This window comes from Bombus impatiens, unplaced genomic scaffold (assembly GCF_000188095.3).
Source record: "Bombus impatiens unplaced genomic scaffold, BIMP_2.2 scf_0699, whole genome shotgun sequence".
NCBI lineage: Eukaryota > Metazoa > Arthropoda > Insecta > Hymenoptera > Apidae > Bombus > Bombus impatiens.
In genome coordinates, this window is record NT_177118.1 from 67,521 (window position 1) to 85,108 (window position 17,588).

Consider the following 17,588-nt stretch of genomic DNA (forward strand, 5'->3'; position numbering starts at 1 on the left):
TCCGCTCGGACTGTCGTCGCTGATTGTCGACGGAGAAGAGGTCCCGGTGAGACGCCACATGAACTACCTGGGTCTCACCATCGACAGCCAATGGACTTTCGAGCCCCATTTCGAGCTCCTGGTTCCGAGGGTGACGGCCGCGGCAAACGCTCTGTGCGGCCTCCTGCCGAACATCGGCGGAGCAGGAGTGGGAGTTCGTCGACTCTACGAGGGGGTGATCCGGTCCCGAGTACTGTACGGGGCCCCGGTGTGGGCGGAAGACCTGGCGGCTAGTCGGCGCAGCCTGATCGCGCTGAGGAGACTGCATAGGACGACGGGCATTCGCATCGCCAGGGGGTATAGGACGACGTCGTACGCGTCGGCGACCGTGCTGGCGGCGTCGCCCCCGTTCGAGCTGCAGGCCCTGGCGCTCCGATGGGTGTACGGTACACCTGAGGGGTTCGAGCTCGGACGGGCCGCTATCCCCGAACATCCGGGAGGAGGCCCAGCCGGAGATCTGGGAGCGATGGCGCTCTCGACTGCTGGAAGAGGACGCCGCGCGGCCGCACCGAGCCGTTCGCGCCGTGCTTCCCAACTGGGACGCTTGGAGAGAGCGAGGCGGGGTACCGCTGACATTCCGGATGACGCAATTGCTCACCGGGCACGGAGTGTTCGGCGAGTACCTGCTGAGGATTCGCAGAGAGGTGACGTCACCTGTCACCATTGCGAGGATGAGGAGGCACGGCGCAATATACGTTGGAGTTTTGCCCGGCGTGGGCGGAACAGCGACGCGTCCTGCAGCTCGAGATCGGCGAGAGGTTGGCCCCGGAAGCGTTGGTGGAGGCCATGCTCAGAGGGCGTCGGGAGTTCGCCGCCGTTCGCACTTTCTGTGAGCAGGTGATGCTTGCGAAGGAGCGGGCGGAAAGAAACAGGTTGAGAACGCGGCATCCTTCGAGGACGACGCAACAACAACATCGGAGGAACACCACGCGCCAGAGAGGCGCGACGCCGCCACGGCCACCGTAGGAGCGTGATGAACCAGGAAGAGGCGTTAGGGGGTGTGGTTCCCCCCCCCCTAACGGCCCAAGGAAGCCTCCCTTCAATAACGACAGGGAGATAGACGCCCGGGGGTAACCGGTAGTAATTCGGGAGAGATCCCGGGTACATCTCGACTCAGGCGTCAGGACAGACCACCGTGGAGTTTTAGTCGATAAGAGTCCGACACTACCCGCCAGCTGTCCATGAGGATTTCTTCACGTTAAAAAAAAAAAAAAAAGTTGACAGTCGAGTGGTGAGGAGTCCAGTAGTGAGGAGTGGAGAGTTGTTACGAGTTGTAAACTATTACAATAGTTGTGAGTTGTGAATTAACTATTTAGTTGTCTTAGTTATGGCACATTATTGTATTTAGTTCACGTTAAATAACCATCGTTTCCTGTTTAATCCATTGTAAATAGATCTATCGATCAATAAACTTATCATATAGTTTAAAAATCATTGGAAACCCTAATTTCTAATATTTCTAAATAAATAAAAAAAATCTTATAATATTTAATCAGCCGTACAACTGTCGTTGTATAAGTTAGAATATTCCTGAATATCTGATATTCGAATATGTGGCGCGTGGTTTGAATAATTTATCTTCCTCCTGTAACAGGTTAATGCTCCTTTATCCCTGTGATCCTGCAAAGAATCCAAAGCAGATGTTCGTCATCAATCAAGATGTATGTAATGATTAATCCATCACGTATATCATCGCACTGCGAGAGCCGTCACGAACATCGTAAAAGCTTCTAGAATTCTAGAACACGACAAACAGCAATAAAGATCCGAGCTATATTCTTTTGTACAGCTTCCACAGTCTGATTCTCAAACCTTTGACGATATCGAGGAAAGTTTACGAGACCTGAATGATCTTGAAAATAGTCCAATAACACGAAATGGAATTACATCGTAATCATGGCAAATTCGACATTTTAAAAAGTGTTACAGTCATTCGTGCTTTATTTTTATGATCGCTCTTTGATTTCCTAAAATTCTCTACGTAGCTTTTTTTATATCTAGTACTGCGTTTCGTATAACCTTTCCAAAACTTATTTTCCCTAACCCCAACCTAACGCCAACCTAACCTCAAAACTTACTTTCTCTTTTTCAGCAAACTTCTCACCTTTTGTCAATCAGATATAAATTTGTGAACTAAGTTAATCTATTTTTCCTATCTTTATCCTCCAATTATTATTTAAACCCACGTAGCTCGTGAAAATCCAAAGATTCCTTCAGTCTTTTGCATTCTCCTTTAAACAAACTCATTTCCTCCTCGATAAAACTTCTCTCTTAAATGTAACTTTATAACCTACGTTAACTGTTTCACTATTTTCATTCTATCCAAAGATATTTCATTAAATCTAATCCAAAAATTCCATTAATCCGCGTTTAGAATATTTTGAATCGAGTGTCTGTTACGGACGTGTAATCGCAATTTATCTGAAAAAGAAAAAGGAAAAACGTTTAATCACAGTGAGAGTTTTCTCTTTTCCCGGTGCAATTAATTGCGTTTTTCGAAACTTGGAGCTTTCGAATTCGAAAAGGCAGGCCAGCAGGCTCTTGCAAACTCGTTTCATCGTCCGGCTCGGCTTTGTGTCATAATTTTCTGAAAACAACATTATGGCGCGTCGTGACATAGCATAATTTGTAACATCGCAAGGAGAATTTCATTATTAACGTGACTTCCGACTTGTCGGTCATGCAAGATACGAAAAGTCGGCGCAAACGAGCCGTTTACTCGCCACGAAGTTTATTGCCGGACGTTTTCACTGTTCCCCACAGGAAACTTCCTCTTCCGCTGTGCAAACGGCGCGCGAAACAGGTTACTTCTCCGAAAGTGACGATACAAAATAGGTCAAGGAAACTTTCAATGCAGCTTATTCCTGCCAACGTTCTCTTTCAAATAAACGACCGTCGTTAAAGTAATCTGAGTTTTTTGGTGATCGCGATAAAAATGTTGGAATACAACGATATCAATCGCATGCAGATAAGGCGTCTGATCATACGGATTCTTCCGCTCGTTGCCCAGCGCCATCCCCACTAGCGTGCGTTCGTGAGAGGCACCACGGCAGTTAGCACGTGCATGCTTTTTCAAAAAACGCCGGAAGAAACGTGAGGATATGGATGGAACATTCTAGATGGGCACGTACGTCGAGAAGCTACTAGAAGGTTCTGTGCCACACGTGACGCCACACAGACACCCACACAGGTCACACTCATTACTGGCATCAAGAGTGGGGCTCTAAACCTTTTCAAGGGCTATGGCTCACTAAGCCAGTCAGTCTGTGAATAACTAGCCAACTGTCTACATTCCAGAACGCACATTTATAACTCTTGAAATAATTGTTTAATAAATATCACATTGTATTATTTCAACACAAACATTGTGTCTTCCACAGAATATTAATCCTAATTCCAAGATTAAATTCTAACAAAAAAAAAAAAATGACAAATGATAAATATAAATATAAACAGTCTTAACACTCCAACACTATTGTTTTTCAAAGGACGAAAATCTGAGATTTCAACACTGTGCATCAGAGTTTCATTTCCTGCAATACTAAAAACTCGACATACTCGACGAGAAATCGTGAAATTTGATATACAGTTGCATTAATATTGAGAAGACACAGTTACATTAACATCTTTGTATTTGTCGTTGTGTACAAGAGGAGATGGTTGAAATATTAGGTTGCAAGAGGTTAGGAAACATTTATTGCAGTTTGAAAATACGCAAAGAATTTCTTCCTAACGTCCAATTACACAATAAATTTTGAAGAGAAAGCAATTTAAACGGAAGATAGGAAGTTGCATGTTTGCTGGAAGACTCACAGCGAATACTTATTGAAAATACTTCTCATTCGCTATACATTCACTATGAATTCACTCATACATTCATGAGATTTATTTGAAGACAAAAACAAAGCGCAACTTTTCCACACATTGGTAGGGAATCGCGTTAGGAATTCTTTTCGTTAGCATTACGTTCTTCCAAAGGGAATAGTTGAAAAGCCGCGGGAACTTTCAGTGACTAGTGTCGAAACAGGAGTTGCAGAAAACATTGCGAGCGCAACTGAGCAAAATTCCTGAAACTTTTTGACAAACGATCGGAAATAAATCAACGTAACGTTGGTGTTTCTCTGTGGCGAACAACCGAGTCGATTTCTCAGAATAAAATTTACGTTGCAGCTAGCGGAAAGCCGGTACGACGAATCAAAGAGGAAGTATAGGTTAGGTTGGCTTGGCTTGGCGAGAGGAAACAGGTCGCAAGTTTGATCGCGTCGCGTTCGCTTAGAGCTTAATTAAAATCAAGATCGTGTTGCCAGTGAAAGGAGTGCGGATCCTTTCGGAATACTTTGCCACGAGTTTCAAACTTCTTGCAATCCCGTCGCAGGAAAATGAAACGATGCAAAGTTTTATATCGGGCGCACGCGTAAACTTACTTAACCTTCGCGACAAACAACTGGAAAGATTGGCCGCCTGTGAAAGGAATTTAAAACGTATTCCAGGTTTTCTTTGCTGAGCGATACTTCCTATTTCTTTTTTCCTTTAACTTTTCTACTTCCACCTTTTTCTTTGTCATTTCTTATAGTCTTTGGAATTCTAATTGGAAATAATTCATTTATTATAGTATTTGGAATTCTGGTTCGAAATAATTCAGCCAGAAAGCATATCGTAAGTTATTCTTCATAAAAACGCCAATTTCGTCCATCACAGAGCATAATTATACATCTTCCTTTTTAAATGTCACGAGCTTCAGATTGAAGAATTTTAACTTTGAATTGGTATCACTGGCTAATTTTCAACGAGCTATTTCATTTTAAAGCACTTCATAATATACTACTTAAGGATTAAATGAATATTTAGCGTCTAAAATTAAATGACAGGTTCACGTTGATAACACAGTTTCCATTTGTTTGGACGCATATAACTTGCCAATCTGAAGAAGACTTCATAAGGACAAATATAGAATTTTGAATGGGTATCTCAAATGAACTAAGCACGTTCACATCGATAAAACAGTTGCAAATCGTTCGAACGTAGGTAATTTGTCTAATCTGAACAGCGCTCTGTCTCATTCGATATTAACACGAATGCTATGGGGGTCACCGGTGACCGGCGCACCAAGATTAGTAGAAATACATTATTTGAACAAATTCAATAATTATAAATTTGTTATTATTACCATCGTTACTACAATGGCATGACGAAATTAATGCAGTATAAAACATATAAAAATAGTTTTATTTATACATGAAATATACGTCTATTATGTGCGCCCTCCATCAGTGGCCGTCGAACATGGGAAAAACCAGCTTGTTCCGTGTTTTATCTTAACGAACAGTAACCCTATGGTACGTTTCAACTTGAAACATGTTTAATGGAAATTAAGGACGTTGACAGTAAAGTAAAAAATGCTAAATCTTGTGACGGTTCTTTAGGATTATTGCTGGTCCGAATAAGTATGAACGAGGGATACATTATGGTTTATGGTACATCCTGGGACCTAACAACATAGAACAATTATTTAGCAACGCGAAGAAACAATATGAGATAATTGACAATCGCAAAAAGTAAGTGAATCGAACGAAATTGTACTACAGCGCCGTGGGGGTCACCGGTGACCTCAGTGAGATAAATTCATTAATGATGATTATACACCGTAGCATATCTGTTGTAGGTAATATTTCAACATTACATGTATCGCATAATAACGAAATTCATCGTGGCGCCACGGCCAAACCTTGTAAAACTGGCATGTCATTCAACGTCTTAACACTTTACCGATCGATAGCCGATTAATCGGTTTTTTGTCACCAACGATTACCGACCGATAGCCTATTAATCGGCTTTTTGTCGCCGACAATCTTTTTCATTATTTGAGCAGTAATTTGTTATTTAATACTAAGGTACCTTACTCAGTCGCGTCAGTTGCATTACTTTGTAAGCTCCCACCGTTTTATACCAATTTGAAAAACGTACCGTTCGCAATGAACAAAAAGAATGGTATCGGAGACTGTAAACCGAAACAGAGCCAGCGCCAGGGGAGAATCTGCGCCTGAGATGCCGGTCGGATGTGCGTATGCTGTTGAATCGTTAACGGTCGGTAAAGTGTTAAGAATACGTACTGGGTTGGCAACTAAGTCATAAGGTAGTATTGACAAAATCCGCAATCGCGTAGTTGCCAACCTTACCTTAGTTTGTCTCGGTTTGAACAAAACGCGTGCGAACTAATGTGAATTTATTTGAAGAGTTTGTAAATTACCGTTGAAAAGGGAATTCTCTCTTCACCAAGTATCGTTCTGGCGTACTCTATCGTACGGATGTTGGCAAATTGAAATCGATCGATCGCGCGGGAACCACCCTTTCCTTCGTTTTATCCGGCATTCCTTTTTGCAGCGTGGCCTGATTCAATTTCAAGAACAGACGCAATCACTTAGAACAGAGGAAAAACCCGGCGCAAAGAAGGAAAGCAAGAAGCGGAAAGTATTTTTTCGGATGAGCAAGGAGAATGCTGGTTGGACGCTTCCGGCGTCGCCCATTAACGCCCGATTAGAAACATATCTTTCGTAAAATTACCGTTTCCAGCTTTGACTCGAGACCACCGCCCCGCATGCTCGTACTTTGCCCAACTGTGGGGCGGTTCTGACCCATTCTTTCTCGCTTTTCGTTTCTTTCCAACGTCCGTTTGAACACACGAGACTTGATAAGAATCTTAGGGCGATGAAAGTTTGAAATAAATTTATTTGCACAATAAGTGAAAACGCGGAAAATTTGTATATTTTAGTAGCATAAGGTTTTAAATCGTACAACTTCATGGAACTTGGATCAGGATATTGATTAGATGGTAATTTGATTACCATTAGATGGTAATGACAAAATCCGCAATCACTTAGTTGCCAATCCAATAAATCTTGAGACAAAATCTCGGTCTCTGTCATTGTGAAATCGTATCGATATAATGTCTATGAAAAATAACCTACTGTTACCGATTAGACGTCTGAAGGCTCACGACACTCGTATCTGAAGATGTTTCATAAATTGTAGAACCTTGTTTTCGCAACAGCACAGGTAGAAAGATGTATCCGTAAATCGGATACTTTGCGAACAGACGTTCTATTCAATTTCACGATATCAATTTTCTGCGTCTTAAAGATTAAGTTTAAACGCAAAACGTTTATTCGTGAAGAAATAATTGATAACCTAATCTTCTTCTTAATCTGTCTTAATATTTTGTAAGCGTCGATTATGTTGCCATAATTTATCACTATATGAAATTCCTCATCTAAGAAAGAGCGGATGTTATCGAATTAATCTTTAGAAACTCGATGAATCTTCGATGGCGGGGAACGTGGCGAGATAACGAAAGACACGATCGATTTACTGTGCGTATCGTCGATACATGTAGGTACATGTGATAAGCAGAACAGGAATCTAGGGATTTTCGGGATTAGCCGTAACGCTGACAGAGGCGAAACTTACGCGCACTAACTCGACCCGGTTCAGATCGAACGGTGTCGATCGGAATTGCGGCGCGTTAGGTTTGACATGAGGTAAGCCGTGGATTCGCCTTGTGATTATGAATTTACCGATATCGGTTTATCCAACCTCGCAGGAATTTCAAACTAATTTGTCGTTCGTGTAGGGAATTCAAAGCTGTCTCTTAGGTCTTTCTCGTTTCATGATAACTCGCTAAATGTATTTTGACAAGTACTTAAATAGGGAAATTAATTAACATTGATTAGTCTGTGAAATGAATTTATTCTTCACAAATGGCCGTAAAAAGCTGAAAAAAATTGAAAACGTATCATCACGATAGATACAATCGAAAAACATACGTAATCGACATAATTAGACTCGAGCACTGCGATCAATAATATGCTACAACCGAGAACACGTGTGAAATCGAGGCGATATTAATCTATTGCGACTAATACTAATCAAACAAACGTCATCGTCTTCTTTCAAATTCTACACAACGTACAAGTTTTTCAAATTACGAACTATCCACTTGATATTTTCATCGCAATTCCATCAGCCTTCGCTATGCAGAGAAAACGACTAGCTTCGTTAATAATACGTTACGACCGAAAAAGCGTGAGAGATCAAGGCGACCCTAATCTATTACATCACGACCAATCGGATGAACGTTCATCTTCTCTCAAGCTCCATGCGGTACAAGCTTTCCAAGCTACAAAATCATTTACTAAAGTAATCTATACTAATATTCTCGTCAGAAAACCATTCTTTACTACGTAGAAATAGCAGGGCATCGCTCATCGAGCGGCCAATCGGATGCTCGACGACGCAATTAGACGTGACCACTTCCAGCGATATTACAGTTGAAAATTATGGATCTTAGTCGCCGAAATAAATGTATAGCAACACTCACATTACACGAGGAAATGATATTAAAATAATTTCATATTTATTTAATATGTGATTAACAAGATATTCGTGGATACACATTGCACGCGTCTCAGCACTCTCTTGTCTCACCATCTTTCTACCACTATGCGTACGGAACGGTTGCGTTGAGATAGAGGAACGATTGGATGAATTTGTAACAGAAAAATATATTGAAATAAGCATAAATACACGTATAGTGTATAAGGTCAAATTCAAATAAATTGTTATCACTAGTTATTAATTTAATGTGTGATATTGTTGAGGTTAAGTGATAGAGAAACGATTGGATGAATTTGTAATAGAAAAATATATTGAAGTAAGTATAAGTACAGGTATAGTGTATAAGGTCAAATTTAAATAAATTGTTATCGTTATTTATTAATTTAATGTGTGATATTGTCGAGGTTAAGTGATAGAGAAACGATTGGATGAATTTGTAATAGAAAAATATATTGAAGTAAGTATAAGTACAGGTATAGTGTATAAGGTCAAATTTAAATAAATTGTTATCGTTATTTATTAATTTAATGTGTGATATTGTCGAGGTTAAGTGATAGAGAAACGATTGGATGAATTTGTAATAGAAAAATATATTGAAGTAAGTATAAGTACAGGTATAGTGTATAAGGTCAAATTTAAATAAATTGTTATCGTTATTTATTAATTTAATGTGTGATATTGTCGAGGTTAAGTGATAGAGAAACGATTGGATGAATTTGTAATAGAAAAATATATTGAAGTAAGTATAAGTACAGGTATAGTGTATAAGGTCAAATTTAAATAAATTGTTATCGTTATTTATTAATTTAATGTGTGATATTGTCGAGGTTAAGTGATAGAGAAACGATTGGATGAATTTGTAATAGAAAAATATATTGAAATAAGTATAAGTACAAGTATAGTGTATGAGATCAAATTAAGTAAATTGTTATCATTATTTATTAATTTAATGTGTAATATTGTTGAGGTTAAGTAATAGAGAAACGACTGGATAAATTTGTAACAGAAAAATATATTGAAATAAGTATAAGTACAGGTATAGTGTATGAAATCAAATTATGTAAATTGTTATCATTATTTATTAATTTAATACATGATATTGTTCAGGTTGACTGATAGAGGAACGAGTGGATGAATTTGTAACAGAAAAGTATATTGAAATAAGTATAAGTACAGGTATAGTGTATGAGATCAAATCAAGTAAATTGTTATCATTATTTATTAATTTAATGTGTGATATTGTTGAGGTTAAGTGATAGAGAAACGATTGGATGAATTTGTAATAGAAAAATATATTTAAGTAAGTATAAGTACAGGTATAGTGTATGAGGTCAAAATCAAATAAATTGTTATCACTAGTTATTAATTTAATGTGTGATATTATTGAGGTTAAGTAATAGAGGAACGAGTGGATGAAGTGGAACAGAAAAGTATATTGAAATAAGTATAGGCATAAGTATAAGTACAGATATAGTGTATGAGGTCAAAATCAAATAAATTGTTATCATTATTTATTAATTTAATATATCATATTGTTGAAGTTGACTGATTGAAGAACGAGTGGATGAATTTGTAATAGAAAAATATATCGAAACAAGTATAGGTATAAGTATAGTGTACGCTGATGAAGATCTGCACTCTTATAGCGTTATAATACAATAAAATTGTAACCCACATTTTGTAACCCAAAACAACATTTATATTCAAGGGCACAATAATATGCACCTCTTCTTATTTCGAATTTTTTCACTAAATTCTAATTTCTTCTCAGCGGCGGACTTCAGGTCATGGATATACAAAAACAAAGACGTAGAGTTTTCCTTAAATTAATTACTTCAATAAGTTGCATTCTTCTGTTCTACGAGACACTGCGCACATACTTCACACACAGTTATACTCATATATGTGTGTCACTAATACGCGGCTAATCCAGCGTAGCACACAAAATTAGACATATCTGAATAATTGCAGCCAAAAGTACAGGCGAGATCGAGATAATCCATTACGACCCAGCACACTTCCCTTGCTTCCAATACTGCTACAAGCTTCCCAAACTAGGAAACCACCGAAACCAATAACCAAACGCACTTTTCCATCAAGGCTGGCCACGCGTCTGTCCACCAATCACATCGAACCCGCCCATTCAACTAGGTTTCCAGGGCAAACGTAATACCAGCCCGGTATAATGAGAGTGGCCGTAATTTCGGAGGGTAAGCCGGCTTTCCATTTGCCAGCAACCCACTCTCTGCCCTTTCTTCGTTCCGCTTCTTCGGTCACAGAGGATCTCGCTGTCCATTGTAATTGGGCGCGAAGGAAAAGGCACAAATGGTTGATCGAACCAGGACTATCAAAATGGCTGTAATCCAATTTCGATCACGGCGAACAAGGGACTTTCGAGCTAAGATCCGCGGAGCAGGTTCTTCTCCGCGAGTAAATAGGTTAAGCAGCCCTGTCGTCTAGAAAAGGAAAGAAACGACGTCGTACACACGAAACGATGGATCATGTCAATCGTGACACGTACGGGACACGGGGTTTATATGCGGGAACACGACCGGTCTCGGCCCACTTTACATTGGAAACGCGCCACCGAGCTACTCTTCCTTTATCAATATCTTACTCTGCTCAGCCTGCAGGAACCACGTTCCCTCGATTTACGTCTCGCGCGATTTTCTTTCGCTGGAGAGGCGCACTTCCATGGCGAGGATACGTTGACACGAAGACACAGAAAGCTGAGATGACGCGCATGGAGAGTGTTTTAGGACGCGGAAATGAGATATCGAACAATATTCTTTTTTTATTATTTAATTTTTACTTTACAATTTGTCCAGCTGGACATTTGGTAAATTTTTCTAGCTTTATTGCTAAATAAAAAAAGTGGATGACTAACCCCAGCGGGATACCATCTTCGAATTTGACTATTTTATTTCTTTAGTGAGGTTAGTGGGATATTTACTTTTTAGTCTTCTTTCTATCAGAGTTTTGCTCGCTTCAGCAGCCAGCTGGTTTGGATGTGTTGCCGTTCTTTCCTTGTATTTTTCTGCTTACCTACCGATTTCTTCTTTCACCGTTGGTATTTTCAAGTCTGTACGTATATCCTCGTTTCTGACATACCAGAGGGCGTTCACTGTTGTTCTCAGTACATTCGATTGTAGCGACTCTAGTTTATTTATGTGGCTCATTGCTGCTGTCCCCCATAGTGGCATTCCGTACGTCCAAATTGGTTTTATTATCGTTTTGTATATTTTTAGTTTATTTTCTATGCTGAGTTTAGAACTTCGACTAGTTAACCAGTACATTTGTCTTCTTTTTATCCGTATTTTGTCTATAATTGATTTAGTATGTTGCTTCCATGTAAGTTGTATGTCTAAGAGGTGTGCTAGATATTGAACTTGCCTTGTTTGTGTTATGTGCGTACCATTCAATTGGATATATGGTGGTTTCCATTTTCTTAGTGTAAATGTAATATGGTTGCATTTACTGGGGTTTGCTTTTATTTGTTTATCTCGTAGCCATTTTTCTATTTTTCTGATGTGCTCTTGTGGTAATGTGACTGCTGTTTCTTGATTAGTGTGCCTGACTAGTCGTGTCGTCTGCGAATGCTAGTATTTTGCTGTTGGTTGGCCGTGTATGAGTGAACAACGTGCGCTCTTGATGGGAGGGATATAGTTAGCTGATAAAATTCGAACGGAGATGGGTTTTGATCGTCGAAATGAAAGTTCGAGAAAATTTAAGGGAAAATGAGACACTTGAGCTTCTAGAGGGATTAAAAGTGGAATTTATAACAAACCTAGAAGACGCGACTGGAATCTTGGCACAGACGCAATCGTAACTCTACGAAGTAATTAGCCGAAACAAAAGAGAAAATGTTGGAAGTGGAATAAACTTTCAAAGTTTGTTGCCCAAAGTCTACTTTGTCTTTAATATTTCGCAAGCTCGTTATTTAAAGACGCATAAAAACTGCTTATTATTTCCACGAATTTTTATTCGAGATGATAAACGTTATTGAAAATTTACCGATTGAACACGCGACAAATTTGTCTCGTTTAAAGCTTTTGGAAATTGTTCGATTCGATTTGAAAGCGGGTAGCTCGATAATCGTAGGAAGATTAATCGCCGATCGATCTTTCTCGGTGGATAAGTTTGTCCGGATGATTAACAGGACTGTTTGAACAGTCGATAAACTTAGCTCGATAAAACCAGTTAGATGTACACGCGGCCATCTTTGCCAGCAGCGCTAAATGAAGCGATACCATTTAACGGCGTGTTGCCGCAGCAACGGGACAATTTCGGGCTAAAATGATGGCCCAATGTGGCCGTTCTAAATGCCTGCTACAATTTCTCCCAATATCGTACCGCTTGCAGCGCTTGTAATGCGTTCTGCAGGTTTCACCAAGGAATGCCATCGAGAAATCAAACGAAATAAATAAACGAATAGGAACCTCGAACAACGATCTAAAGCGCATTTAGCACAATTTGGGCAAAAGTGGTTTAGTTGCACTGACCTATAAGCTTCAAACACATTCCAGCTTTCGTGTTTCACGTTATATCGTCTTCCAACGAGATATCTGCAACCTGTAAAACGATCGACGCAGACTGTGAAACTTTGGGCAGAATGTGCTGTGAACCCTTCGAGATTTCCATACAAATGTCCTTGGAACTATGGTCGAGATGAATTATTTGTTAAAATTATATCGCGTAGCCAACCTTCTGTGAATAATCGCTTTTAGTCTTATAATTTTATAACAGGGTTTTATGAGAGAACCATTTAAATTTAGAAAATCGACTTGTTCGTTGTTCGTTGATAATGATAATTAATCATCGAAGAAAGACAAAGAGATAAATTATTTGTTTAATTGAACACTCAAAGAAGACGCGTATGTGAAAAATCTGGAATAATAGTCGATAGTCGAAAATGTTTTTTTTAGACCGTGTGTTATTGTTAGTTTATGAAACAGTCTCATAATTTAATCGTTCTATCTGTATGGAAATACATTCATTAGCTTAGTTAACTATAGTATGCTACACATACTGCAACGCCACGTATACTGCGACGTATGGTAACAATGAAAATGAGTAAAAATAGAATTCGGATGGTTGAATAATATAATTAACATAATAATTACTTTAAACAAGTTCTGTTTCGTTAGTCAGACTGAAATAACCTCGTTTTCTTTTTCATCACGCAAGATTGCTAGAGAGTATAATAAACAGCAAAGAGCTTTCAACTTTTTCGAATAGCTAGAATAAAAATATACGCGGAATGCGGTATTTCCACTATGGCGTTTCAAGTTTGAAGCGAAATCATGTTGTCGTTTCAAAACTCGCCAATTCTCAAAACATTCGACTGAATAATTCCATCTCACAAAAATGCGAATCTTTCGCAAGAAGAATATCACAACAACTACAATTTCAACTATTCCTTCTCGCTGTTCCTGTAAAAAATCAGAAACACGATAAAAGAGAAATGTTGTCGAAGAATTCTCATAACTTGAAATTCAATTAACTCCTTCCGTAAACTAACAAAAAAGGAAAAAGAGAGGAACGCGATAGAAGAATTTTCATAACTTCAAGCCCAGTTAACCGATGCCACGAAATAATAAGAAAAGAACGGAAAGAATTAGCATAGAAGAATATTCGTATCTGTTACGCCACGAGGCTTACCACAGGTCATACTTCTAACCGTCGCTCGCGGTCCTACAGTGTCGCAGGCAGGTCGTCTTATCTGCCCGACGGAACATATACAATGTATCGACGAACGCATACTTGTCGCCAAGCAGCGAGTTCGAGAAACGTCGATTTTTGTCCGTTACGTTTACCACACAAGAAGGCGGCATACGTGATCATAGACGCGAACGGTGGCGTGTCCCGAGCATAGTGGGGGTCGTCTTCCAGAGAAGACAAAGAAATGATCGAAAGGCAATCAGTCCCTTCTGACGAGTCGAACGATATACATCGAGAGGTGTGACGAGTAAAATCAAAATCGCATAGTCTAACGAATTCGTTGAGAGATATTGTAAAGTCGAGTCAACTTTCTGTAATATATTCATCATATTATTGTCAAATATATTATTTTATGTTAACCTGTTAATACAGTGTTAAAGTCATTGAACCACCTCTGTTATCTTAAGGGGGAACGACTATTTCGCGGCGTGGGTTAACAGAATCGTAGCGAGAATTTACGCCTCTCGCTGACGCGTTTTCCTAGCGATCGCGTCTCTCCGCGAACGGTCGTAACAGTATATTTAACTTCTCCTATGAAACAATTAAAAGACGAAAAGAGATACGATAGAAGAAATTTCATTTCAAATTCAATAAACTATTCCTGCGCAACAATAAAAGAAGAAGAAAGAAACAGAATGTTGAAAATGACAACGTGAGTTCGTGCTCGTCATCCACATGCAGATGCGCTAGTTACAATAAATAGTAATTAGAAGATAGTTCTAGGTACAATCGATAAATTTAATCGATAGGTTTAAGGTGTTCTTTTGTTTTTTATCCCTAGTTCATGTAAGAAAGTGCAATGAAGGTTTTGCGGCTCAGAACGGTGTGATAGATTTAAATAAAATAATAAATAATAAAATAATAGATAGAATAAAATAATATTTATTCTACCTCTAAATACAGAAATAACAGCACAGAAAGAAATACGATAGAAGAATTTTCACACTCTATTTTACACTCTATATTTTCCTCCACGTCTATCACGCGACACGAATCAAATAAAGATAGAATGCTTGAACTGTCCATCTTTCACAAGCGTCTTTCTACCCCTTGACATTGTCCCCTGTCTCTCCTTTGCGGCCGCGTAACAGATTTTAATTGAAAAATACCCGTGTTCCTTTGACGCGATCTCCTACACCGAATATGGCCACGGAAGCGGTTCCCCAAGAAAATGCAAATATAATACATAATATTGCGGATATAATATTAGGTTGACCGAAAAGTTTCTTTCGTTTTAAGAGGAAATAATAGACGCACAACGTTTTTGTTTTATATTATTTTGTCGAATGACGTACGATCCACCCTTTGTTCTGTTGAGATAAACACCGCGATATTTCACAGACTTGGTTTCACGTTTGTGTGAAGGTGCACTGTGCGTAAAAAACCCGTTTGCAAAAGAAAGACATCTTTCGGACAACCTAATACATCCGCCACTCAGGATAAGGATAGGCAAGCAAGCAGATGCGCGAACCGAAGAAGGAGGGCAAAGAAAACAGGCTCGTAAACTTGCAACGGCGTTGCTTGGCCTAATTAGGAACCGTTGCATGCCTCAAAGCGACGATAGAAGGCGCACAAAGCCGCCTAGGATGCTCCCGGTAAAATGTCCCTAGGAGAAATTTCTTATTACGGCTGTGAAACAGGCCGAGCCGCCTCCCGATGCACGCTCGTTATCCAACACATCGTTCCCTTCCTATAAGTTCGAAAGCCAGAGAGTTGATTAAAATGGTGGCCAACTGGCGATATCGAGATATAGTTACTTTTTTTAGAAGATCCAAATGTAACAGAAGTGGAACTAGGGAGGTTTTTAGAGACTTTTGGAGTACATGGATATTTTAGAATATAGAATTTTATGTTAATTAAATGGCGAATTTGTGAATTATATACAGTGGCGATAAATACAGTGGTTTAATTTATTTGTTAAGTATGTTTATATGAAATAGATTTTTAGAAAAGAAGAGAAAGTGATTTTGGGAAGATGTGCTGTTTCCTAGGGATTTACTTATGTAGTTTGTGGTCAGTTGGTCGAAAAAGTATGGGAAGATTCGTTTAGTGTGTTAAAAAGGGGTGTTTAAGAGACACAAACAAAACAAAGAAACAAAGGTGTTTAAAAGATACTGTGTGGAGCAGTTGGAAAACAATACCAGACTTTTGTATGAAACGTGGACAATTCGTGTAGTATGTGTTTCTTCGATATTAACAATCAGGAGTTTGTTTTCAATGTTAATCACCTCAGCTTTGAGTAATAACACCAGAAGCCTGTCGAATGTAATAAAGTTGATCTCTGCTGAGAAACGATGGTAATTTAATTAGGTTTCATGCAACTAAGACATAGTTTTCTCGATGACACTGAAATTTGTTAACTTTGATTCAAAATGCAAGCAGAAAATACTTCTCTGTGGATTTATTATGAGCCTTTCGGTGTTAGGAAGATGTATTATAAGCAGCTATATTTTTACGTTCTCAGAACCTATACAAACCATGTCCAGTAAGAATCGTATTCTAAGATTCCAATAATGCTAGCATTGCAAATGGTAGGAAATGAAATGTCCAGTGAACTCAGCTGATTTCTTACCCATAATATCTTATGCACGATACAAATCATAGAATGTTCCAATATTAGGTTCGTGTACGATGTTTGCATGGAAGATATTAAAGCAGCGGTGCTCAACTATCGGCATCCTCAGCTATCTCACTTACATAATTCTTATATACATTTTTCACAATGTAATATTCTCGATTTTAGGACAAGCAACTTGACCAACGTTCCAACAATCAACAAAATATAGACAAAAAGAAAAAAGAAGGAAGGAATACTAAAGTAATTAAAATACTGATTCACAGTCTCAATATACCAAGTCTCTTCTGTTCTCAACACCAAGACATCAGTCTCCGGACGTATGTTTATTACGAGAAAGTAAACAGGATTGGAAACTAAATAAACTTTGAAAATTAAAATAATTGAAAAATCGATGTCTACAAGAACATACGCACAGCGTGTTGCTTTCAATGCAAAAGAAACGAGTCCTATTACGAGAAAGTATTGGCAACTTTTTTAACTTTTTTAACAAATACCTTTTTTTTTGTTACTTGTTTCCCTTTTCTACTATGAACAGAACATATGTACGTTATTGAAACGTAAGGATGTTTCTGTCTCGTTATTTATTATATTAGGTTAGCAACTAAGTGATTGCGGATTTTGTCATTAGGTGGTATCGATATATCCGCGGTCACTTAGTTGCCAACCCCATACCGCAATCACTTAGTTGCCAACCCAATAGAACAAGAACAAAGACTCCATGATACACATAGAAATTTCGAGAAACTTGATCGGTATTTCTAACAAAGACAAAAATAACTATAATAAAGAAATAATGTAAATAAAATAAAATAGACAAATCTATATTGTTGAAGTGGTTACCACTTCTAAGAAAACTCTA

The 17,588-nt window shown here is 38.8% G+C and overlaps 1 protein-coding gene and 3 long non-coding RNA genes across 5 annotated transcripts in view; 3 read left to right on the forward strand and 1 right to left on the reverse strand.

The window, feature by feature from the left end:
* Positions 1-880, forward strand: part of LOC117152129 — an 18,032-nt gene extending 17,152 nt beyond the window's left edge. Inside the window, exon 3 of the mRNA XM_033322869.1 lies at positions 88-880. Coding sequence (XP_033178760.1) covers positions 88-880 — 793 coding nt within the window. The remainder of the gene's footprint in view (positions 1-87) is intronic.
* Positions 881-5,066: 4,186 nt separating this feature from the next.
* On the reverse strand, positions 5,067-17,363 carry LOC117152133. Its single transcript, XR_004462401.1, has 3 exons — positions 17,209-17,363; positions 7,711-7,713; positions 5,067-5,078 (listed from the first exon to the last, which is right to left on the reverse strand). It is a non-coding gene; the product is annotated as an uncharacterized LOC117152133 (long non-coding RNA).
* On the forward strand, positions 5,367-6,066 carry LOC117152134. The gene is made up of 2 exons (XR_004462402.1): positions 5,367-5,598; positions 5,652-6,066. It is a non-coding gene; the product is annotated as an uncharacterized LOC117152134 (long non-coding RNA).
* On the forward strand, positions 6,974-9,942 carry LOC112213493. Of its 2 annotated transcripts, XR_002947375.2 has the most exons (3): positions 6,978-7,574; positions 7,667-9,466; positions 9,678-9,942. It is a non-coding gene; the product is annotated as an uncharacterized LOC112213493 (long non-coding RNA). The 2 variants fall into 2 exon arrangements; XR_004462397.1 differs by having other exon boundaries at positions 6,974-9,466.
* Positions 17,364-17,588: the final 225 nt, after the last annotated feature.